At 35.6% G+C, this 27,362-nt stretch overlaps 1 protein-coding gene and 1 pseudogene across 1 annotated transcript; one reads left to right on the top strand and one right to left on the bottom strand.

Moving 5' to 3' along the window:
• The first annotated feature begins 1,093 nt into the window (after nucleotides 1–1,093).
• On the top strand, nucleotides 1,094–1,501 carry LOC120180895 (uncharacterized mitochondrial protein AtMg00820-like). Its single transcript, XM_039186180.1, has one exon. The coding sequence runs from the start codon at nucleotides 1,094–1,096 to the stop codon at nucleotides 1,499–1,501; it is 408 nt and encodes a 135-aa protein (XP_039042111.1).
• A 1,578-nt stretch (nucleotides 1,502–3,079) lies between these two features.
• LOC120180884 lies at nucleotides 3,080–16,501 on the bottom strand (annotated as a pseudogene).
• Nucleotides 16,502–27,362: the final 10,861 nt, after the last annotated feature.

Below are 27,362 nucleotides of genomic sequence, written 5' to 3'. Positions count from 1 at the left end.
AATTTTAGGCCAAAATATTTTCATAAATATTTTCAAACCCCTTAATAATATTTTTTAAACGATATAAATCAGATTAAAAACACTTACGTAAGCTTTTTCAAATGATCCTTTAATAATATTTTATTAATAACGCTATGAAAAAAATACAAACATATTGATAAACAAAGGGGTAATGTGGCTAGGACCCTTACTATTTTGTATAGAATCTTTATTGACGTAGAGAGCTAGTATCGTATTGATAAACAGTGAGTGAACGTTTAGAAATTTTTGGGCAGAGAGCGAACATTTGTTGTTATTATTATTATTTTTTGTTTGTTTAAATCTTTTATGTTCATATAGTTTAAACGTCATCAAGTTTCTTAAATTAGAAATTGATAACATTTGATTCTCATGGATATGAACAGAACCAAACACTACCTCAGATCAGACCAGAAAATGTAAATGTAAACACCTAAACTAACTGCATAAACATGGCAGCAATCTGAAGCTGGCCCTTTAAAAAGAAAAAGGGGAAAAGCCTTGTGATCAAACCTGCCTAAACTTTCTCACCTTGTTTACTAAAGTTTCTTTTATCTTCCCACAAAAACATTACAATATTGTACATATCACATAATGTGAAAATTACACCAATATATAACCCCTCTATGATACATATGTATCACTATTATTTCTCTCATCATCATCCTCACATATAATGGCCCCCAAAGGAGGGCAGAAAAATATTTGATCTAAAATGACGAATATATACATAAACTAAATGTGAAAAATACTACCAACCCATCGAAGAAACCACCAGGCAGCCTGCTTTCCACGCTCAGTTTACACGGAGGGAGAAGCCTTGAGTGCAACTTTCAGCACATTACGGGAAGGCAAACCAACGGCGTATGGCAATCTTGTGCCTGAACTTGCATCTTTTTAATGATCTCAAGGCCAACAGTCTGCTGAAATCGCCAAAAAACCAAAATGTCGTAAAGCCTTCTGTTGAGAAGTTGAGAGTTAGTTAGAAGGTTTGTCAGTTAGTTAGCAGTTGGTTAGAAGCTAGTTAGTATGTTAGCTGATGTAATTGAATTGTATATAAGAGTAGTGTACTGAAATGGTTAATATGAATACACGAGGTATTTCAAATAATATTTCTTATTCTCATCTTCCCTTTCACACTCAATCTTTCCTTTCTTCCACTTCTATTGTTGAGCCTACTAGTTATAATGATGCCATTAAAGACCCTTTATGGGTTACTGCCATGCAAGAGGAGATTCAAGCATTAGAATTAAACAATACTTGGTGTGTAGTTCCTTTGCCACCGGGAAAGGTTCCCATTGGATGCAAGTGGGTGTATAAAGTCAAGTTTCGATCCAATGGTGAGTTTGAACGCTACAAGGCACTTCTGGTTGCGAAAGGTTACAATCAGCAAGAAGGTGTGGATTTTGTTGAAACTTTCTCGCCTGTTGCTAAGCTTGTTACTGTACGAACTGTTTTGGCGTTAGCCTCTTTGCAGCACTAATCTCTGTTTCAAATGGATGTCTATAATGCGTTTCTTCAAGGCAATTTGCTTGAGGAGGTCTACATGCAGTTACCTCAGGGATTCTGCAGCCAGGGGGAGAACATGGTTTGTAGGTTGCAGAAATCTATTTATGGCCTTAAGCAAGCATCTAGGTAGTGGAACATGAGGCTGACTGAAGCTTTGGTTGCTGCTGGATATATTCAAAGTAAGTTTGATTACTCGCTTTTTACAGAAAGAGAAGGAACAAATATAGTGGTCATGCTTATATATGTTGATGGTCTACTGATTACTGGAAATAATGCTACCATGATAGAAGAATTGAAGGTAATTTTGCATGCTAGCTTCAGAATGAAGGACTTAGGGGAACTTAAGTATTTTCTTGATTTTGAGATACTTAGATCTAGTGAAGGAATCTTGTTGAACCAAAGGAAGTATGCACTAGAGCTAATAGAAGAAACATGATTAGGAGGTGCTAAACCTGTTTGTACTCCTATGGAGCAGAATGTCAAGCTTACTTCTACTGGTTATGATTCTGGTTTGATTGAAAATGGTGAAAAGAGGATAGATGATGAAGTGTTGCAGGGTGAAAAAGAAGTCTTCCAGAGGTTGATAGGAAGGTTGATCTATCTCACTCATACAAGACAAGATATCACTTTTGTGGTACATCATCTGAGTCAGTTTATACAGCAACCTAAAAGGTCACTCTTGGAAGCAACCCTTCGAGTGGTTAAGTATATAAAGAAGAATCCAGGTCAATGAATTTTATGTCTTCTGTAGGACAATGTCAGCTAACAGCCTTTTGTGATGCTGACTGAGCAGCTTGTTTGATGACAAGGAGATCAATTACTGGTTTCTGTGTTGAACTACGAAATTGCTTAATTTCCTGGAAGCCAAAAAAGCAGAATACTATAGCAAGGTCATCAGAAGAGGCAGAGTACAGAGGTATGGCAATGGTGGCAGCTGAAATTGTATGGCTAAGAGGTCTGTTAATAGAGCTGGGTGTAAAGGATCTCCAACCAGCTAGACTTTATTGTGATAGCAAGGCAGGCAGCACTGCAGATTGTAGCAAACCTAGTATTTCGTGAGAGGACAAAGCATATTGAAATAGATTGTCATTTCATTTGAGAGAAATTACAAGGAGTGATCTGCACAGATTATGTTTCATCAGCAAATCAATTAGCTGACGTTTTAACCAAGGCTTTGGGAACTCAACAGTATGAGTATTTAATTTCCAAGTTGGGAGTCAAAGATATCTTTAGCCTACCAGCTTGAGGGGGAGTGTTGAGAAGTTGAGAGTTAGTTAGAAGGTTTGTTAGTTAGTTAGCCGTTGGTTAGAAGCTAGTTAGTATGTTAGCTGATGTAATTGAATTGTATATAAGAGTAGTGTACTGAAATGGTTAATATGAATACATGAGGTATTTTTCACACGTGTTTTTACTCCTTCTAACTTCAGTGGTAGAGATTACAAGTTTGGGAAATGCCTGTATATGTCATCATGCTCTATACAGAGCACCAGAATCTCCAGGTGGTATAGCATAAGCCCGAATGAGTATATATAGAATCAATTTGAAGAATCTACTATATCCAAGCAGGTGAGCCTCGGTCATTTGCATTTGCTACTTGAGGACGACCTCTGGTTGGTGTTGCAGGTCTGTTAGCATTCAGCTCCTAATCCCATAAACACAAAATTCAACGTCATTAAAGCAGAAGTACACCTAGTCCAAGTAAAAAACATACAGAAACAATTCAAGCTTAGTTACTGCTAACAAAGAGGAAGAAGCAACACCTGTATCTTCTGTATGACCTTCCGCTGATGCTTCTGGTGATAAAATTGCTGGGGGTAAAGGATGAATGAGTTTTGGAACAACCACAAGATCTCTACCCAAAACTAAGATTGCACCAGCATTATTAGCAGTACCTGAAAAATACAAGCATAATCCAAAATTTAAAGGCTACTAGTCTTAAGACCTGATAGTCAAACACGCACAAAATCAAAACACAAGACAGGGACACACCACAATAATTGGTAGCAGAGAAAAGGGTGATCAAATGTCCCTGTGCAAAGCGCTCAAAGCCATCCATAACACACTCGTGGGCACGGACAATCAACTGGAGGTCATTATTATTGCAGAATTCCATAACACGATCAGGCTGCAAAAGGAAACAATCATTTACAAAATATAACACGAAAAATCAGAGCATTAAGTACTCCACAGAATAAGTTTTACTCTGATATAGGCCAGTATAAGCAAGTAAGAAAAGAAATACACAAACAAAGTAAACAAGTATCTTCAATCAAAAGTTTTAGCTTTCGAGAGAGAGAGAGAGAGAGAGAGAGAGAGAGAGAGAGAGAGAGAGAGAGAGAGAGAGAGAGAAATTGTTTCATAGGTACAGTACGGAGATCAACCAGCCAGTAATTTCTTACTTTCCTCAAATCTCGAAATGAAAGCAACATGGAGGTCTTGAATTTCTGTAGCTTAAAAGCTTTAAAGTAGCTTACTCACCCCAAAAGTAACCAAACCTGGACCTCTAGCATTTGGTCGCAACCCTTCCACACTATCATTTTCCATTGGATCGGACCTAGAGAAGAAAATGGCAAAAAATGTATCAACAAAAGAAAACTATGAATATTATATTTCATCACCAGAAAAAACAGTAACATCCTCTGACCATAATAAATCCATAAGAACGATCGAGCCAGCTTCCATTGTAATTGGACGCTGTAGGTTCTGAATCTGTTCCACATGATTTATAGACCGACCAATGCCACCATGCATACAGATAATTTTCTTTTCAATTAGAGCTGCCAGAGGAAGCCAATTGAATAAACGGTTTATGCGATGCCATGCCCATATTCCATCTTTCTCACCCTGTTACACAAGCCATCAGATTTGTGACTAAATGTTAATCTAGAAAGCATTACTTGACATTTTTCTAACACATGAAACAGTACCATGCGCTCAATACACTCAATCCGAAAGCCAAAAAGTGCATTTATATCCGCAGCTTCATGATTCCCCCGAATTAAATGAACATTTTTTGGTATACTCAACCTGCAACATTAACATAGGTAGGTAGCTCATCAATATTTCAATAGGAAGTAAAACTGAGCATGAGAAGATAGTGGAGGTACCAAACTTCTATATTTACCTTCAACGCAAGCAGAAGAGCAATGGTCTCCAAGCTGTGTTGGCCCCGGTCCACATAATCCCCTAAGAAGAGATAATCGATATATCTGATAGTAATTTATACTAAATTAGTATCAAGTTAAAATATGTAAAGAGTAAAAATGAGATGCAACACCGCGCATGCAGATTACACATGAGAAGACAACAGTGCTTATAGATATTAGAAAGGTCAGTCCTTAGTATGCTGAAACATCACCAATCAAGAGCCTTCAGAAAACAAGATCTTTAGGCCAACACTTACGCAATGTCCCCAGCTGTTGAAGGTGAGCCATATTCATCAAAATGGCACATAAGATCTTCAAATTGTCCATGTAGATCACCAAAATTCTTAATAGGAGCTTTCAGCTGTAAAACAGTTGGTTCAATGGTAAATATTCGTTCAGCACTTTCACATAGATCTGCTATTTCGTTGCAGTCTAAGAAAAACTGTCGACAAACTGGAGGTTTATGAGGCTTCAGAAGATGTGCAATGACCTGGGGAAAGCGACAAAAACCATTATAGTACAACAAATGGAACTTTTCAAGAAGCTTGAGGGCACAATTACTGAATAAACTTCTATCAGCTGTAACATTCACTAACATCTCAAAAACTGGTTGAAAATCAAATCAGATCAATGTAATAAGAGTTTACTACATAATTGAACTGACACTGAATAGAAAAATGGATTTTTATGCCCAGTAATCCAAATAGAATGAGAAAAACCTCAAGGATGAAGTCTGTCCAAGCAACATAGAACTAATAACAGAAAAAATAAATCAGACCAATAATTAAGTATTTTTAATACTAATGGGTATTATTGAAGATTGCATGGCCATGACAAGAGTACGATGCATTTAGAGCAAGGTGATGAAATCAGGCCTCCAAGTAATGACATGCAAAATAATTTGTGGTTTTTATTTTTTTTTCATTTCTTCTCTATCGTCGTTTCCTTTGATATCATGAATTTGAGCTATGACTGATTAAGAAGCCAAGGGAGATTTTTTTTTTCCCAATGTTATGAGATGTACAGCTTCAGCTGGTAAATCCAGATTATATAGCCTTTCATGGATTTTATTCTTTGTGCCTTTCCAAATTACATCAAGGGAATAACCACCTCAGGAATAATACAGAATAATGGAGGGTAATTGTGCCACTAGGATAAAAAATCAAGGAACCTGTCGTCTTCACTTAAAGGTTAAAATGTTGGAAATTTAGTCATTGAAAGCCTTGATTTAGTCATAATCTGTGAGATATTCTAGGATTTGTTTTCTATGTAAATATAGAAAGTAAAATATGTAAATCAAGAAAAAGTAGGAAAGTAGAAGCTGTCAAATATTGGCTCTAATTAGTTTCTTTTTTTGTTGTAATTTCCCTCTGTATAAAAGGAGCCTTGTACTCATTCAAGAAATAAGACACACATTATTTCTTCATTCTTTTCTAATTTGGTGTCAGAGCCATAATCGTGTCTTAACCCTAAAACACAGTAGTTCCAAAATCATTGTAGCCATATCCGAAGTCGCATCGGAAATCACCTCAACCCCTGCTGCGGCCACTCCGCAGCACCACTCCAATTCTCATTCTGTCCAAATCACCACCATCCGCTTAAATGGTGACAACTTCCTTCGATGGCACAATCAATCCGGATGTATATTCGTGGACAAGGGAAAATCGGTTACATCACTGGTGACAAGAAGGCTCCTGCTGTACGCTACTTGGGATGCTGAAAACTCCATGGTTATGACATGGCTGGTCAATTCCATGGAGGAGGACATAAGCTCCAATTACATGTGCTATCCTACTGCAAAAGAATTGTGGGATAATGTTAGTCAGATGTATTCTGACCTAGGCAACCAAGCTCAGGTTTTTGAGTTGACTTTAAAATTGGAGGAGATTCGTCAAGGAGATCATTTTGTCACCACATATTTCCATTCGTTGAAAAGGTTGTGGCAGGATCTTGATCTCTTCAACACATACGAATGGAAAAGTATTGACGACTGTAATCACCATAAGAAAACTGTAGAAGATAGTCGTATTTACAAGTTTCTTGCCGGCCTCAATGTTGAGTTTGATGAAGTACGAGGAAGGATTATTGGCAGACCTCCTCTTCCATCCATTGGCGAAGTATTTGCCGAAGTTAGAAGAGAAGAAAGCCGAAGGAATGTCATGCTCAAAAAGAAGAGTAATGGTGAGTTAATTGAAAATTCTACCTTATTGAGTGATGTTGCAGCCTACAAGACAACAAACTACCAGCGCAGGTCTGATGATAAACCACGGGTCTGGTGCGATTTTTGCAACAAACCCCGCCATACACGTGAGACATGTTGGAAAATTCATGGCAAACCTGCTAACTGGAAAAGCAACAAGCAAGGAAAGAAGAATCGTGGAATTCCTACTGCAAGTGAAGCTGACTCAGGTCCCTTCAACAAATAGCAGATTGATCAACTCTTGAAACTGATAAAATCCAATTTCTCATCCGGTATTCCTAGTGTTTCTTTGGCACAAACAGGTAGTAATCCTAAAGCCCTTTCTTGTCCAAATTCCTCTCCGTGGATAATAGATTTTGGAGCCTCAGATCACATGACTAGTTTTTCTCATTTATTTAATACCTATTCACCTTGCCCTGGAAATGAAAAAATTAGAATTGCCGATGGTAGTTTTTCACCTATTGCAGGAAAAGGACTCATTAAACTGACAGAGAAAATTAATCTCAATAATGTTCTTCATGTCCCTAAATTAGCCTGCAATCTTTTGTCTGCCAGTAAACTATCTAGAGATTGTAATTGTTGCATTACCTTCTTTGAATCACATTGTGAATTTCAGGACCGGAACTCGAGGATGATGATTGGACATGCTAGGATGATTGAAGGTCTTTATTACTTTGATGAAGTATCTATCAGTAATAAAAACGTTTAGAGCTTTAGTGGTACTAGTTCAATTTCTGTTCGAGAAAAAATAATGTTGTGGCACTATAGACTAGGACATCCTAGTTTTCTTTATTTGAAACACTTATTTCCAGAATTATTTAAAGGGATTGATTGTTCTTCTTTTCATTGTGAAAAATGCATTTTTTTCAAAAAACCATCGTTCCCCTTATTTACCAAAAGATTATCAGGCCTCCAAACCTTTTTATCTGATTCATAGTGATGTTTGGGGCCCTTCTAAAGTTACTACTATTTCTGGTAAAAGGTGGTTTGTTACTTTTATTGATGACCACACACAGTTATGTTGGATTTATCTAATGAATAAAAAGTCTGACATAAAAGATTTATTCAAAAAAATTTACACTCTGATTGAAAACCAATTTCAAACCAAGATTAGTATTTTACATTCTGACAATGGAACAAAATATTTTAATGAGCACTTAGGTGATTTTTTGAAAGAGAAAGGGATTTTTCATCACTCTACATGTCGGGATACCCCTCAACAAAATGGCATTGCAGAACGAAAAAATAAACATTTACTTGAAGTAGCATGTGCCATAATGTTTTACATGCATGTTCCCAAATACTTATGGGATGAAGCAGTTTTAACAGCCGCTTACTTGATAAATAGGATGCCTACTAAGGTGTTAACATACAAAACACCACTCGATTGCCTAAAATCATCTTTTCCTGGAACAAGGTTATTTTCTGAGTTACCTGTCAAAGTTTTTGGATGTACTGTCTATGTTCATGTTCCATGTCAATTTCGTTCAAAAGTTGACCCACGTGCTATTAAATGCATTTTTTTGGGGTACTCTTCAAATAAAAAGGGGTATAAGTGTTTTGATCCTCAAACAAAAAAAATTCATGTGAGTATGGATGTGTCGTTTTTGGAAACAAAACCTTATTTCACAAAAAATTCTCTTCAAGTGGAGACAAGTGATGTAGAACACAATTTTTGGGACATTTCTATCCCACTACCCAATGTCATTTATCCTACACAAAAACCGCGCATTTCTGAGAGTGGTCGCTTTGAAAATCCAAATTCAAGTGTTTCTAATAACGATTGCCTAGGAGAACCAGGTTTGTTGGTGCCTAATGAAGGAGATTCTCGTTCAGGGGGAGAAGTACTACAAACTAATCAACATGATTTGAATTCTGAGCTTCAGTTTTATACTAGGAAGAGATTTCATTTGAGAAATAAAGACTCAAATATCAACCCTGCACGAAACCAATCTGAAGATCTAAGTTCTTGTGTCGAAACTTCAGGTAATCCTATCCCTACTACACCTTTGATTTCCTCCACTTTGTCCAACAATTCACCTAGTATTCCTGATCTTGATGTCCCTATAGCACTTAGGAAAGGTGTCCGAAATTGCACTCAACATCCCATTGCAAAATATCTTTCCTATCACAAACTATCAAAAAACCATAAAGCTTTCACATCTAGGATTTCACATTTGTTTGTTCCAAGGAATATACAGGAAGCATTGGATAATCCGAATTGGAAATTAGCAGTCATGGAGGAGATGAATGCTCTAAGGAGAAGTGGTACATGGGAGATTGTCGATCTACCCAAAGGAAAGAAAATAGTCGGGTGTAAATGGGTGTTTACAATAAAAAGTAAAGCTGATGGAAGCGTTGAGAGATACAAGGCGAGATTGGTGGCTAAAGGCTTTACTCAGACATATGGGATTGACTACCAAGAGACTTTTGCTCCTGTTGCTAAAATAAATTCTATTAGAGTGTTGTTATCTCTTGCAGTGAACTTCGATTGGCCTCTACATCAACTTGACGTTAAAAATGCATTTCTCAATGTTGATCTGGAAGAGGAGGTGTATATGAGCCTACCGCCAGGATTTGAGAAGAAACTTGGCAGTAACAAAGTATGCATATTACATAAGTCACTATATGGACTCAAACAGTCACCAAGAGCTTGGTTTGACCGCTTTGAAAAGACAGTTATCAGTTATGGCTTCTTGCAGAGTCAAGCTGATCACACAGTATTTTATAAACATTCAAAAGATGGTAAAGTTGCAATTTTGATTGTTTATGTTGATGATATTATTCTCACTGGTGATGATGAAACAGAATTAACTATTCTGAAGAAAAGACTAGCAAAGGAGTTCCAAATTAAGGACCTGGGAGCTCTTAAGTATTTCCTTGGAATGGAATTTGCAAGATCTAAGGAAGGCATATTTGTCAATCAGAGAAAATATGTTCTTGATCTCCTTGGAGAAACAGGTCTACTTGGTTGTAAGATGGTTGAAACTCCGGTTGAGCCAAGCTTGAAGTTACAAGCTGCTAAGGTTGAAGAAGTAAAGGACAGGGAACAATATCAGAGACTTGTAGGAAAGTTGATTTACTTGTCTCATACACGACCTGATATTGCTTTTGCAGTTAGCATGGTAAGTCAATTCATGCACTCACCAGGGGCGGAGCATTTCGAGGTCGTCTATAAGATCTTAAGATATTTGAAAGGAACTCCAGGAAGAGGCTTATTGTCCAAGAAACATGGACATCTTCAAGTTGAAGTCTACACAGACGTAGATTGGGCAGGAAGTGTTACAGACAGAAGATCAACGTCTGGATACTGTTCCTTTGTTGGAGGAAACCTAGTTACATGGCGGAGTAAAAAACAAAATGTAGTAGCTAGAAGTAGTGCTGAAGCAGAATTCAGAGCCGTTGCCCATGGAATCTGCGAGGCGATGTGGATAAATTGGATTCTTGAAGAATTGAAGTTTTCTTACTCGACTGCAATGAAGGTCTATTGTGACAACAAAGCAGCTATTGCTATTGCTCATAATCCAGTTCTTCATGATCGAACGAAACATATAGAAGTGGATATATATTTCATCAAGGAGAAAGTCAATGCGGGAATAATATGCATGACATATCTTCCAACTGATGAACAATTAGCTGATGTACTAACGAAGGGACTACACAAGAAGCAATTTGGTAATCTGACTAGCAAGCTGGCTATGGAAGATATCTTTAAACCAGCTTGAGGGGGAGTGTTGGAAATTTGGTCATTGAAAGCCTTGATTTAGTCATAATCTGTGAGATATTCTAGGATTTGTTTTCTATGAAAATATAGAAAGTAAAAGATGTAAATCAAGAAAAAGTAGAAAAGTAGAAGCTGTCAAATATTGGCTCTAATTAGTTTCTTTTTTTGTTGTAATTTCCCTCTGTATAAAAGGAGCCTTGTACTCATTCAAGAAATAAGACACATATTATTTCTTCATTCTTTTCTAATTTAAAAAAATAATAAATATTCTGTTCTTAAATTTGATTGAGTACCACGTCTATAAAATTAAAAAAAAAAGATTTGTCTTACTTAAGAAAACCCAAAAACTAAAACTATAATCAATCATATTGCAATAAGGATAAATGATATAACAAGATCCTATTCCATATAATAAAGACCATTCAAATAGAGAGAAATCATTCTCAAGAGTAAGTGTTAGAGGTTTTGGGCAACACCAAAGCAGATACTGATCTTACTATTCAACACTGTCATTTGGTCGTTCAATAATTACCCCAAAAACACACAGGTCCTGCATGAAGAAGAAAAGAAGAAGGTACTAGTACCTTTTCGGGGACAATATTGATTGACATCTGTCTATCTAATAGTTTCCTGGCTGCACTTGCGTTCTCAGGAGTCCCATAGCTAACCCGCCTGCCTTCATTTTCTAATTGATCGATAGAAAGCTGTCTGACCATTCCACCCAGAGCTCCACCAGTCTCTGCCGCTATAACAACCTATTGGCATAAAGGAAACATTTGACAGTGTCACTGCTAAATAAATGCCAATATTGACCTGAGACCAGTACAATGTAGATCAAATTTTCTGATACTGACAGCTCTATGGTGAAGCCGAACTCCAGCAGGTGCAACATTATTTGATCCAGCAGAATCAGGCATCTTAATAAAGGTACACATCTGTTTCCCACTAGGTGTGGCCTCTCCCCCTCAATCCCTAGCAGGATGTTCAACTTCTCCATTAACTTGTCGTGCCTTGGCAGCAGCAAGTGTAGCACTTATAACCTCAGCTTCAGCAGCGGATGCCTCAACCAAATAGTCAACACCTTTGCCCATTTTCCTGAAAGATATGCCACATTATATATCTCCTTGGATTAACAGAGGAGGCGTAACCATCCAAGAGACCTGTAACACAAACAAGTATATAGGGTCATCTTACCGTGATACTTGAAGCATCGCATTCTCAGGGGGAGCAACTGGAGTTCCCAACACAACAGCTCCATCAGGAACTGCTTCAGTCATTGTTTGCCTTGCTCTTCCATCAATAGATACATACCTTCCAGGTAATCGTGCATGGGAAGCAGCATTTGCTGCTGCGGCAGCATGTGAAGCTGCCGTTGTTGTCTCGGCAGCTGCCAGGTCTTCAGCAACAAGCAGGTCATCAAGCAACACTCCTACAGCACAAATACAACATATTACCGCACTAAAAAATTCAAATATTGATGCACATAAGGAGTAGCACGAAATATCAAAAAATAGCTGCAGCTTAAAATTCTATGATAAATGAAAAGAAAATAACAATTATATGAAAATAGAGACCTTAAAGAAATAAAGTTTTTTAATTTCCAACCCAAAGATGAATTGAAATTTTCTAGACTCCCTTACAACTAAATTTCAAATATAAGTAAAGAGGAGCATTTTCAGTGAGGACAATGCAAAGAGAACAAAAACAAAATCCACTTTTTACCAATTTTAAATATTCAAAATTTGATCTCGTGAAATGGGGAAGTACCAGGGTATCCAAAGTTATCTCCGAGATCAATATTTGGTCCTTACAACCAGCTAGTTTACAAATTCTGCAAGTCCTTGTGTCCTATTTAAATGCATAATGATGATGCCAAGATTAAACTTTCACAGTACATACTAGCCCACTTAAGACCATATTTTTATCCCAATATAGCTTTCTTAATACACCCCATCCAATCCCGGTCATATCACAACCAGGCTTCTTCCAGTAAATGTATTTCTTTTCCTTCATGTTATCATCAATCACTGCTCAAATATGAAAGATATTTAATCTGGAACCCTAAAGCTACAGTGCCTTATCAATAACTTCCTCAAAAAAGTCTGTAACTTCTACCATTACAACCCTAAAGCACAAACCATCAGCCAGAAAGCTCGCACTTACAGGAAAACAAAAAGGATAGGAACTAGGAGGATCATTCAATAAAACAAATGCAGTGAGAAATCCAAAATAACCAGATTTGGATCACATAATGCATAATATATCACACATTCAAATAGTAATCGACAAATTAAAGACTAAATTATGTTTATGTAAATGGAAAAGCATCATTCTAGATTAATCATACAATAAAGTTCTAAAGAGAGAATATAATTAAATATACAATATGTAAAGGCATGCACCTAATTGATAACTGATAACTCAATGCTGAAGATAGGAAAAAGCAGGGTGCACATATTAATGAATAAAAAAATATCTTACCACCATGTAAACCACCATAAATAAATATTAAGCCACCAATAGCTGCAGCTGCATGTCTGCAACGCCTCGTTAACTAAACAGAAGCATCTCCACCAGCAGCATCGGCAATGTATCTACTTGTCCTTGGGCTAGTAACAACAGATTTTGTATCACACCAAACTCCCGCAGCGGTATCCAACACTATAAGAAATGTGGATATGTTAGCAACTAGTAGATGTACAGAAATAGTTTTTCCTTGATTTATATAAATTTAACAAATTTCCAGAACTTTATAGAGCCTGAGTTCAGTTCAGGTAACAAAACCTTTGGACAGATACAATTCTCAAAACTTCCGAGCAAAATCTTATTAAGATGTCAAACCTCAATAATAGTTTTAGTTTTTTATTACAATATGGAAACTCCAAGTTACAAATGAGTGGACAACTTTCAGATCTAAGAAAATTTGTTCCCTATGGTCTACACTACCATTGCATCCTTTTCCCGACAGAAAGAGCAGAGCACATTGGGGAAGTTCAACACATATTTGACCCAAAAACTACTTTTAAACCTTAAATCTTTTACAAACCCACATTTGATAGCATGCCGGTAAAAACACTAACACAGCACATCACTAGAAGTCTCAACATTGGAAAAACAAGATCAAGTACCTGCAACACTTGATGAGTCTTCAACCATGCGTCCACCACCAAGTGCCCCACCCGAAACATGGAGCCTTACATTGACAAAAACCTAGAAGCATACCATGTAGATGTGATCCACCTAATTAGAAGAATCATAGAGTGAACTAACTTATTTAAAAGTGAGTGCATGGAAGAAAAGGAAACTCACTGCTGCATATTGATATCTTGGTGATGGTGAGACACCAGGAGCAATTGCCCATTCCGAACGGCCATCCCTGTGTTTTGCAAGCCCATATGCGCTTGCTAATGGCTGAGAAAGAATCACAGAGAAAGGAAACCATGAGCAGAGAACCTATTTGAGCAAATCTAATGCTAAAAAGGGATCTTTATATTTTAGAAGTACAAAAAGGACAAAATTAAGACATCATTTCATGTATCACAGCTCAATCTTTTAAATTATCTTCATTGCTATTATTTTCAAATTCTTCAGAATTCATTAGAATGCCTCTTTTTCCTATCAACATGGATAAAATATATACTTAAATCAGTGCCAAAGTACATTGAGATGTATTTAAGCTTTACTCAAATGAACAAGAAAAAGCTGCCCTCGGCAATAATATATGACAAGTTAAAACTATGGGTTTTGAAATCTAATGGCATATTGTTCAGAAAAAAACATATTTAAAAAACATACATTATGCCATAGAACTACCAACTCTATACCATACAATGAGGACTTCTCGACTCACCACACTGTTTGCATCCCTCCCGCCACAGAGCAGAAGAATGCCATCTGATCGTGCACTTGCCGTAGCATACCTAGTTAAACAACAATTTTCAACAAGTAACTAATCTACAAAGATCAAAATAAATCATCAAATAAATAAAAATAAAGAACATTAATCACATCCATGGTAAGATGGGCATGGCAATAAGTAAGGTATCGGAGAAGTGACAGTAATTTTTTTCATCTCTTGCATACTGCTCTTTCTAAGAGACCCATAATCATAAAATAAAACAGAGTGCAAATCCTAAGATTGGCCAGTGAAAATCAATTGTGTGTGTAGTGTACATGCATGGAGGCGGACCTTCCCCTTCAGGTTCCAATTTACGCCATTCATAAGGCTTGGCAGCAGTGTCCAAGGCCCATACGTCTGCCAAAGGTCATTTTCCTAGATATGATGCACCAAAATTTTCAACAAGCAATTCATAAGAAAATTCTATCATACATGAAAATAAAATATAAAGTGTTTAATGATAAATCTTTAAAAGGTGCATGCAAGAAAAAACAGAGAAAAACATTTACCATCATTTCCGCCAATTGCCATGAGATACCTTTGCCCTAGTAAAGCCATTACATGGCCATAGCGTGGCCCTGGCCCAGGGCCTTGAACGACAACCCTGAAATACAATTGACAGTCATATCATTAAACTAATTGTAACACTATAAATAAGGTGAACGCACATGCATCCTTCGAGGCCCAACCTATGACATCGTGATCGTTTCTGTGTGAGATCAAGAACATGAAGATCCTCACCGGACATGCTGGTTGGACCAATTCCACCCTGAGACAAAGTAAAAGCTCCCGATCAGGAATTGCAGTAGGAAGAAGTTCAACTAAATAATTTATAAGCAGCAATATATATATATATACACACTATAAAATACCACACTGTCTACTAACCTGAATAACTATCATAGTCACGACAGCAGTTGCCACATGTGCTGCCCTTGGTGAAGGTGGCTCTCCAAAGGGTATGATCCTATGAGTTGAATTACATGATAAGTCATGATGAATTTAATAAGGTAAGCAGCATGTATGAAGCCTTAGTCCTAGACATACCTAGACCATTTGTTGGATAATACATAATAACATTGCACATCGAGAGTAAGAATTATATAATATAAATAATATACATTATAAGAATTATATAATAATAAAATATATTATTATATTATTCTTAATAATATATTAATAATATTATATATCTTAATAATACTATATAGACTTAATAATACTATATACAAATATAGATTTATTTATATACAAATATAGATTTATAAATCGAAATATATTAATATAAATATTATTAATTTATATTAATTAATACTAATAACAAATATTATAAATTAATAATTGATAATAACTTGTAATTTGATTAATTGATAAGCATTTGAATTGTTATATAATTTAGATTGTTACCAGCTAGTCCTGTGATTTTTTTTTATAGGAATTAGGCCTCGTTAAAAACCTCCTTCATAACTATTGAGTTTTGTAGAACTCCATAGTCATTGGAAGGGGGAAAATAGTGCCCAGAATTTTATTGCCAAACATAAGAAATACAACCAAAACCAACCAAACAATCCAAAGACATCCATTCCAACAACCCACCACCCCATTCTCACCAATCCACAACCTAACATATTCCTGATTTAGCTAAATAGTCAGCTTCCCCATTAATACATCTGTTAACATGCCTAGTAATGACATTAAAATGCAGCACAATCTTCTGAATATCTCTGACCAAATCAACATAACGAACAGGGCAAAGATTCGGGTTGTTGATCCACTTCAAAGCAAGAGAGAAATCACTCTCTAAAATTAGAATCACCTTATCCCTCCAAACTGAATCAATAAGTAATTCTAACCCTGCTTTGATCGCAAAAATCTCTGCAAGAATCGGAGGGCAAAGTCCTATCGCTATGGAGAAAAAAATCCAACCTTTTGTTATCAACATCCCTTAGGACTCCTCCAATACCACTGCTTCTCCAGTCAAAATTAACAGCCCCATCAACATTCATCTTAAAAAAACCGGTGGTGGAGGACACCACTTTAACTTAGATATATCAATCTTAGAAGGGGAACGATGCACATCCGCCAAGGTTAAGTCACCCACAAGGCTGTTAACCTGTATAAAGAATTCACTATTTTTAGCCAAAAACCATGAAGCAACCCTATTCCTGACCAAAAAGAATAGATTAACTTTATTCATCTTGCCATTCTCAAACACTATCTGATTCCTGTAATTCCAGACTAACCACAATACGGCACCCAGCAAAAATTTCCAAAATCGAATTAGGCCTCAACTCCAACCATGAAAGCAAAAACCCTTTAGGATTATTGGGCAGTACCGAAAATACATTCCGCAATTGAAGGAATTTTACCCAAATCTCCCAAACTTGTTTACAAGAAAAGAACAAGTGATTCACCGATTCAGGCTCCAATCCACAGATCGTGCATTTTGAATTCTCAATACCTTTTACACCTCTGCTTAGTAAAACAGTCTTGACTGGCAACTTCTGGTGGATAATTTGCCAAAGAAAGACCTCAACTTTAGAAGGAACTAACCCCCTCCACACGAGTTCAGACCAAGAAGCATCTGACTCAGATAAGCTTGAAATTAATCTAATGCATGAATAAACCGAAAACACTCCATCCCCATTTCCTTTCCAAGCATACCAATCTTCACCCTTCAACAACATACGAAAATTATCCAACAAAAGCATCAGATCCGTCCATTGATCAAATTCACTGTACATTAAATTTCTCCTCAGCTAAAAATCCCATACCCACTCCCCATTACTAATACACCCAAAATCTGTAATAACCCCATCCTTATTAACTGACAAAGCAAATATCCTTGAAAATTCAGTCTTCAACGGTAAGTTACAAATCCATCTGTTATGCCGAAACCTAATTGAATCTCCCTTTCCCACCTGTAGCATTAGATGATTTCGAAAACATAACCCAAATGTGTCATTCAACCGAAAGTTATTTAGAACTCCTTTTCAAATCCAATACGAACTGGGAGGCAAATTAACATCCAACACAATATATATCCTATCAACATTATACTTACAACATATTATTTTCTTCTACCAAGAATCCTTTTCACTTCCAAACTTCCAAACTCATTTACCCAAAAGAGCCTTATTCCTCAACTTTAGGTCTGAGATACCCAAACCCCCAAATTATTTATTTTTACAAACAATCGACCAATTAACCCAGTGGAACTGATTCTTCCCTGCCGAGGACCCAACAAAAAATTGGCCATTAAAGATTCCAACTTTTTTGGAACAACCACTGGCATTTTAAAAATCGACATATAGTAATTAGGAAGTGCATTCAGGACTAATTTTTCTAAAACTGCCCTTCCCGCAAGGGATAAAGAACCTGATTTCCAGTCTGGGAGTTTCTGATAAAATTTATTTACAATCGGTTTCCAAATATGAATAGGATTTCTCCTTGCTCCCAAAGGTAACCCCAGATAATCCATCGAAAAAGCACCTCGTAAACACCCTATAGATCTTGGCCATTCCTCAATAATTTGATCTTGTAAATTAATACCAAAAATCTTGCTCTTCAACAGATTCATCTGCAGCCCTGTACACAACTCAAATACTACCAAAACCCTTTTAAGATTTTTCAATTGACCTTTTGAGGCTCTGCAAAAATTATCAAGTCAGCAGCGAATTGTAAATGAGAGAGCGTAACAGATGAATTATCGCAGCCTATCTGAAAACCTTCGAACAACCCCAACGCTATTGCTTTAGAAAGCAAAAGATTTAGAAATTCTCCCACAAGATTAAACAGAACCGTGGATAAAGAACATCTGTGTCTTAGCCCCCTAGAAACTTTAAAACTTTCTATAGGAGAACCATTGACAAGAATTGAAATTGAAGTTGAAGTTAAATACTCTAATATCCAAGACTGTCATCTTTGTCTGAACCCCATACACTCCATAATTTTGATCAAAATATCTCAATCCACAGTATCGTAAGCTCTCTTAAAGTCCAATTTGAACACAATACATTCCCTCTCTTTCCTCCTCCAATAATCAATGCCTGCTTTAGCTATTAAAGAATAATCACAAATCTGTCTCCCCGGAATAAAAGTAAACTGAGAATGGCCAATCAACCCATCTATGCACATCCTTAACCTTCTTGACAAGACTTTAGACAAAATTTTGTATAGTCCCCCTACCAAACTAATTGGTATATAATCTTTAATGCCAACTGCATTCAACTTCTTTGAAATAAGTATAATAAAAGAATGATTCACGACTTTCCCAAACTTCTTCCCATCAAAGAAACCTTTGAAAAACTTCTGAATGTCTCCTTTTAAAACCGACCAAAATTTCTTGAAAAAACCCATATTCAATTCATCTAGACCCGGTGCTTTATTACTATCCGATGATTCTATTGCCTCCCAAATTTATTCCTCCGAGAAATTCCTTTCTAGAAGTACGACTTAAGCCTCATATAGCCTATTAAAATTCAGATCCAGCTTTTCCACCTCCACCGTAGGCTTTACATTATGAGCATCCTTGAAAAAATCATAAATGAATGATTTTATCTGATTTGGATCCTCAATAAAATTTCCTCTCACATCCAAAGAGTTAAGAGCATTGACCCTCCCTCTATTTGTAGCACATTGATGAAAATACCTCGAGTTCCGGTCTCAATCCTGAATCCAATTCGCCCTTGATTTTTGGAACCAAATTAATTCATTCTTTTTATATAAGGCCCATAATTAAATCTTTACTTTTGCAATATCCACCTTCAAAACCATTGAATTCCCTTGTTGTAGTTGTGCTTCATGGTTCGAAATTGACTTCTCCTTGCTATCTATCAATCTCGGTAATTGCATTCTACTTTCATTAGACCACTTTTTGATCACTTCTTTTGTTTCTTTAATTAACACTTCAATACTCGGCCTCTTCCTTTTCTTCAAGTCTTTAATTTTTCTTTCAACAACGTCTTTAAAACCCTCCTCTTCCATAATATAACTAAAAAGTCTGAAAGGCTTCGGACCCCAATTTAACTTGTTGGATTCCAACACCACTGCATTATGATCCGAGCGAGATTTTGTTAATAACACATGTACAATGTTTGAAAATAGCCTTAAAAATTGTTCGTAACTATAAATCGATCCAGTCTCATAAACGAAGGAACTTCCCTGTTGTTACACCATGTAAACCTCCCTCCAACCAACGGTAGATCCATTAAATTTGCTTGCAACAGGAAATCCTTGAACAACCTGATTGAGTTTGCATTCTTTGATTTCCCCATCTTCTGATCATGCGATAAATAAGTATTAAAATCGCCTCCTACACATAAGGGACACTTCAATTTAGTAATGAAACCGAGTAATTCCTCCCAAAAAAAACTCCTTTTCCGATTCAACTGAAGGCCCGTACACATTGATAAAACAACAATCTTCTTTTCTTTCCTTGACTATACCTTTCAAAGCTACAAACCTAAATGATATTTTCTACATCTGAGGTAAGAACCAGTTTTCATCCCATAAAGTGAGTATATGTTGAAAACATTTTGATGTTTCGATATAACAAATTAAGAATAAATGAATTTTAAGATTTTACAAAAGATTTTCTAAGAATATTTGATTTAATTACTCGAATATCCAAATATTACTCCAAGTCTTTCAAGATCAATTTTTAATCATTACTAAATGTGTAAAATTGTGTTTTATACTTAAACTATATTTGAAACAATTTTCACAAAGTATTTTTGAACCAAAAACGAGCCTAAAATCAATTTTTCAAAGGGATGCACCGATGCACCAATCCATGCATCGATGCACCAATGAATTAATTGAACATCGAATGCAGGTCATGCATCGATGCACTATGGTTTTAATGAAAATATCGAATGCATTTGATGCATCGATGCACATACCATGCATCGATGCACTCAGGCTTTTACAAAACATCGAATGCATTTGATACATCGATGCACTAAGTGTTCCAACGGTCAAAATATTTGAATTTTACACTTGATGCACCGATGCACCTTGGGTATGCATCGATGCACTAACGCTCCCAACTGATTTTATTAATTGTTTTCACACTTAAACGACTCTATTGACTCCACTAATCATCCCCAACGTTCAGAATCAATTGAATGAGTATTTAAACAAGCTTAGAAGCCATTGATCAACAACAAGAAACAACAAGTAACTAGAATCAAGAGAGAATCAAAGAGAAAGCATCAAACTCATTGTTTGAGCAATTCAAGCTTATTTTTCATTCAATATTCATTTTACTTTCAAGAACACTACTTGTACTCAATTGTATTCATTTTTTAGTGTTCTTTTCTTTGTTCTAGAATTGTGCAAACACATTTGCCTTGTGAGGTTTTTCATTAAGTTTGAGAATTTGTAATATTCTCTTTGAGAAAGAGTGTTATCAAGAATTAGGGTATATTCTTGAATGAATTGTAAGGTTATCTCTTTGGCCTCAAAAGAAAGAACAAATTAATGAATTTGTTGGAAAATCCTTAGTGTGGATAGTTAAAGTAGTGGACGTAAACTTTGTTTGAGAAAGTCGAACCACTCTAAATCATTGTGCAATTACTTTCAATTTTCTACAAAAGCTTCCACCAAATTTTTAATTGTCAATTCACCCCCTCTTGGTCGATTCCATCGATCAATTAACTCAATAATTGGTATCATAGCCTCACTCATTTGAAGGTTTAATCGCCTCTAGAGTCGATTCGGGAAGAGTTACATCGATTTTCAAAGTCATCAATGGTCGACACTTCAAACTCCGACTTCGATCTCGATTCATTGCCCGTTAACAAGCCTCCTTTCTTCAATGGAGCTAATTACGCTTATTGGAAGAATATGATGATGTATTTCATTCAAGCAAGTGACATGGGAGCATGGAACATCAAAGAAGATGGATACATCAAACCCTCTACTCACCCGAGGTTGTGGAGTGAATGAGAGACAAGATTGTTCCAGATCAACTCCAAAGCTATCCATATCATCTTTTGTGCTCTTGGACCAGATGAATACGAGAGAGTTTCATCTTGAACAATCGCCAATGAGATATGGGATAAACTACCAGTCACTCTTGAAGGCACAAACGAGGTAAAAGAATATAAAATTAGTCTTCTAACTCATAGCTATGAAAATTTCATGATGAAACCGGATGAAGATGTCAAAGCTATGACGGATAGATTCTCCACGATTTTCAATAGCCTCAAATCATATGGAGAAATCATTCCAAATGACAAGCTTGTAAGAAAGTTAGTTTACTCTCTTCTAACTCTCTCCTCACGCATGGAATGATGCTTAAAGAAGATGAAGACCTTGAGAGAATAGACGAACCAAAGAAGGACACAGAGAAAAAAAAAGAACGTGGGAGTTGCTCTCAAATCAACAAAAGATGAGAGTGATTCGGATGAAGATAACGATGACGAGGAAATGGCATTGTTTGTCAAACGGTTCAGAAAAATGATGAGGCCTAACCGAGGAAGAAAATTCAAACGAAATGAAGGCTTCAAAAATGAACCAAAAGAGAAGGACCCGATCATTTACTATGAATGCAAAAAATCGGGGCATGTCAAATATGATTGCCCATAATTGAAGAGAAAGGGTCAATCAAATAAGCACAAGGCTCATGTAGCTACATGGAGCAATGAAGAAGGTTTCGATGAAGAGGAACAAGAAGTAGCAAACTTGTTCTTGATGGCATTCGGGGAAGATTCTAAAGTAACCTCTAAATCATTTGATTTAGATGATTTATCTTATGATGAGTTATTAGAGGAATATAATGGGTTGGCTTCGGATTATGAGAAATTGTTTTTAAAATATAAAAATGATATTTCAAAATTGAAAAATGAAAATAAACTCATATCCAAAACCAACAACGATCTTGAAAGTAAAATCAAAGATTTGCAAATCAAACTAGAAGAGTTTGAAAAGAAAAAATCAGATTTGCAAAATTTACTTTCAAAGGTCAATGATGATCATCAAACGAAAATTGATGATCTTAAAGCTTCTTTTGATAAAGTTGGAACAAAACGTTTTGAAAATGGAGAAAAATCAAAATCCAACTTTGTTAGAAAAAAGTATTAAAAACTAAAATCATAGAGGTCCCCGAAGAACCTCTAATGGAAAAATCGTTAGAAGTATATCGGTTCCTAAAGGACTCGTTACTACTAAAGATAAGGATATCCTACACAAATGGATACGTAATGGGATTAGGATTTTGGAAACTAATGAATATGGACCCAAAAGAATTTGGGTACCAAAAATTAGAAATTAATCTACGTTTGTAAGAAAAGGAGCATTGCCACAAGGCACGAGAAACAAATTCAAACTCATGGTACCTTGATAGTGGATGCTCAAGACACATGATCGGGGACAAAAGCTGGTTCATAGAGCTTAACGCCAAAAATGGAAGACAAGTGACTTTTGGTGATAATTCAAAAGGTCACATTAAAGGTATAGGTACAATAGGTAATACCTCTTCCATACAAATTAAAAATGTTTTATATGTGAATGGATTAAAGCATAATCTTTTGATTATTAGTCAATTATGCAATAAGGGATTCAATGTCATGTTTGAAACTAATGGTTGTAAAGTTAATGACATTGCATCTAATCAGATTATGCTTGTTGGTCATCGAATAGGAAACATTTACATAGTGCATTTAGACTCTATTGATATGACTAATTTGTGCCTAGTTGCTAAGGATGAGCATGATAGTTGGTTATGGCATAGAAGACTAGGACATGCTAATATGAGTGTTTTGCAACGGCTAATTCAAGGAGATTTAGTTCAAGGGTTGCCTAAACTAAAATTTGATAATGATAAAATCTGTGATGCTTGTGCTAAAGGAAAACAAAAACGAGTTTTTTTTAAATCCATTAATGACGTATCAACTAGTAGAGTATTACAATTGATCCATATAGATCTTTTTGGGCCAACTAGGACTACTAGCTTGGGTAAAAAACAATATGCATTTGTCTTGGTAGATGACTATTCTAGATATACTTGGGTTCTATTCTTAAGTACTAAAGATGAAGCATTAGAAAAATTCATCACGTTTTCAAAAGTAATCCAAAACGAAAAAGTTTACTCTATAACTAGTGTTATAAGTGATCATGGAACTGAATTTGAAAATCTTGGATTTACTGATTTTTGTAATTCAAATGGTGTTAGCCATAATTTTTCAGCACCTAGAACCTCTCAACAAAATGGAGTTGTTGAGAGAAAAAATCGAACTTTAGAAGAAATGGCTAGAACCATGCTTTGTGAAAACAATTTGCCAAAATATTTTTGAGCAGAAGCCACAAATACCGCTTGTTATGTTATTAATCGAGTAATGATTAGACCTATTTTGAAGAAAACTCCATATGAACTTTTTAAAAATAAAAAGCCTAACATTAGCTATTTTCATCCTTTTGGATGTAAATAATTTGTTTTAAACAACGGTAAAGACAATCTTGGCAAATTTGATTCTAAAAGTGATGAAGGAATTTTTCTAGGTTATTCCTTAAATTCTAAAGCTTATCGAGTATTTAATAAAAGAAATTTAGTTGTAGAAAAGTCTATACATGTTGTTTTCGATGATAATCCCCTTCCGATGAAGGATTCTTGTTTGAATGATGATGTAGGTATTATAAATATAAATGACGTTGAACATGACGTTGGAGAACCATCATCAAAGGAAGAAACGAAAGATGAGGAAACTAAAGATCCTCTCGAGAATCCAACCATTGAAGAAAGGGAAGTATCTTACCCCTATGTCAAGGATGGTGAGATTATAGGTGATCCATCCAAAGGGGTAACAACTCGATCTTCTCTTAGAAATATTTGTAATTATGTTGCATTTATCTCATGCATAGAGCCTAAGAATATTAAAGAAGCATTAAATGATGAACATTTGATTATGGCTATGCAAGAAGAGTTAAATCAATTTGAGAGAAGTAAAGTATGTACATTAGTTGAAAGGCCTAGTAATAAATCTACTGTAGGTACTAGATGGGTATTTAGGAATAAGCTTGATGAGAGTGGTAATATAGTGAGAAACAAGGCTAGACTTGTTGCTCAAGGGTATACTCAAGAAGAAGGCATAGATTATGATGAAATATACGCTCCTGTAGCTAGGATGGAAGCAATTAGAATGTTATTAGCATTTTCATGTTTTCATGAATTTAAATTATATCAAATGGATGTTAAAAGTGCATTTTTAAATGGTTTTATAAAGGAAGAAGTGTATGTGGAACAACCTCCTGGTTTTGAAGATTTAAAATTTCCAAATCATGTTCTTAAATTGACAAAAGCGCTTTATGGCTTAAAATAAGCTCCTAGAGCTTGGTATGAAAGATTGTCAAACTTTTTAATTGAAAAAGATTTTTCCAAAGGAAAGGTTGACACTACATTGTTTTTAAAGCATAAATGTAAAGATTTATTAGTAGTTCAAATTTATGTTGATGATATAATATTTGGTTCTACTAATGATGTCCTTTGTCAAGAATTTTCTAAGCTAATGCAAAGTAAATTCGAGATGAGCATGATGGGAGAGCTCTCATTTTTCTTGGGACTCCAAATCAAGCAAAGAAAAGATGGTATCTTCATCAATCAAGCTAAGTACGTCAAAGATATGCTCAAGAAGTTTGGACTAGAAAATGGGAAACCTCATGACACTCCAATGAGCTCATCAACAAAGCTTAACATAGATGAATGAGGTAAATGTGTGGATGTTAAATTATATAGGTCAATGATTGGTTCTTTGCTTTATCTAACTGCAAGTAGACTGAACATTATGTTTAGTGTTTGCTTATGTTCTAGATTTCAATCATGCTCTAAGGAATCACATTTACTAGCTGTTAAGAGAATCTTTAGATACCTTAAGGACACTCCTAGTTTAGGACTTTGGTATCCTAGAGACTCTAGCTTTAGCTTGAATATCTTTTCTGATGCGGATTATGGAGGATGCAAATTAGATAGGAAAAGCACCTCCAGTACTTGCCAATTCCTTGGAAATATGTCGATTTCTTGGTTTTGAAATAAAACAAATTGTGTAGCATTATCTACCACTGAAGCGGAACACATTTCAGCTTGTAGTTGTTGTGCACAAGTTTTATGGATGAAACAACAACTATTTGACTATGGAATTGAAGTAGGTACCATTCCTATCAAGTGTGACAATACTAGTGCTATTTGTCTCACTAAAAATCCCATCCAACACTCTAGAACTAAGCATATTGAAATTAGACATCACTTCATTAGAGACAATGTCGCTAAGGAAGATGTAGTTCTAGAATTTGTTGATATTTTGCATCAATTAGCGGATATCTTTACAAAACCTTTAGACAAAGAAATATTTTTGGACACTTAGGAGAGAATTAGGTTTAACTGACCTATCTTCACTTAGTGTTTAAAATAATTTTAGCATTTTTAAGAATAAATGAAAAATGCTTATAATAATAATTTTTTATTGCATTCTTTGCTAATAGTTAGGGGGAGTTTATGTTCTTTGGTGAAAATTAACTTTATGTTCAAATGTAGTTTAAGGATTAATTTGATTGATTGAACATGATTAATTTTCATTATATGAGTTGCCAATACCACTAGAGCCAATTAATTTAGCTTTTTGAGTGTTTAAAACAGATTTTTGACATTTTTGTGCTTAATGCATCGATACACTTAACAGTGCATCGATGCATCCTTGAATGTGCATCGATACACCATGAAGGTGCACCGATGCACTCCTTGAATGTGCATCGATGCACAATGTACATGCATCGATGAATCCGTCGGGTTTTTGGTTAAAAAACCTATTTTCTCTTTATTTTCTCATACTCTCTTAAACTCTTTCAAACTGCCGTCGTTCCTCTTCCTCTTCTCTCTCTCAAAATTGCTCCATAACCTTCACTTTTTTATCGGAATTCATTCATATTTCATCTCCATATCCTGCTTTTATAATCAAATCGTGCAAAATATCACAACATTCCTCTCAATCCGAAATTTTCAAGGTATTTTTTCTAAAAACCTATCTTTTATTGATTTTTGATCTTAGGACTAGTTTTAATTAGTTCTAAGATGAACATTATATTGGACTTTGATTATATTATGATTCTAAACTAGATTTTATAATCAATTTTGTCAAAAACAAACAATTTTTCAAGATTTTTCTGAATTTTGGAAATTTTAAAAAAAATTGTTATTTTCGAAATTTATTGATGTTTTTGACTTAATTGTATTGTTTGCATGAAAACTATATATATATTATAATATTTTCAATAGTTTTCAAAATCATGCCCATTAGGATTCGGCTTAGAGAACTTTGAATTATTGAGGACTCAATTGAGTTTTGGGATTGATTATTGTGCATACATGTGTTTCAGATTGTAGGTTTCTTTCCTTATTCTGATTCCTTAAACCATGTCCAACCCCAAACGTCCTAGGAATTCATCGAGTCGTTCAACCCGACCTTCTAATCCCATTCCTCCTCTACCTAATAGTCTTATAGGATCTTGTTTTAATATGTCTGAACGTCGTAGACAAGACTTGTACTCTAGGTACATAAATTCTTTCCAATCTATAGAATCCGGGAAGAGCGTATTCCTTCTCTTCAAGCCATGATAGATATTGACTTCGAATACCTTCTGATTCTTAAAACTTGGAAGTTTGATAAAATGTTTCACCTCAAACCTATCGTCTATCATCATTTAGTCCGCATTTTCTATTTCAATGCGGTATGCATTCAAAACCAAACTCAATGTGGGACTATAGCAATTAGATCATATCTTTTAGGCCAATATATTAATATTGACCCCGAGACTATAGCTTTCCATTTTAGGCTAGATGATGATGGGTTATATAATGAGAATGAAATTGTGGAA

This window comes from Hibiscus syriacus, unplaced genomic scaffold, assembly GCF_006381635.1.
Source record: "Hibiscus syriacus cultivar Baekdansim isolate YM2019G1 unplaced genomic scaffold, ASM638163v2 tig00003715_pilon, whole genome shotgun sequence".
NCBI lineage: Eukaryota > Viridiplantae > Streptophyta > Magnoliopsida > Malvales > Malvaceae > Hibiscus > Hibiscus syriacus.
Note: the sequence above shows the minus strand (reverse complement) of the source record. Positions and strands in the feature narration are given on the sequence as shown.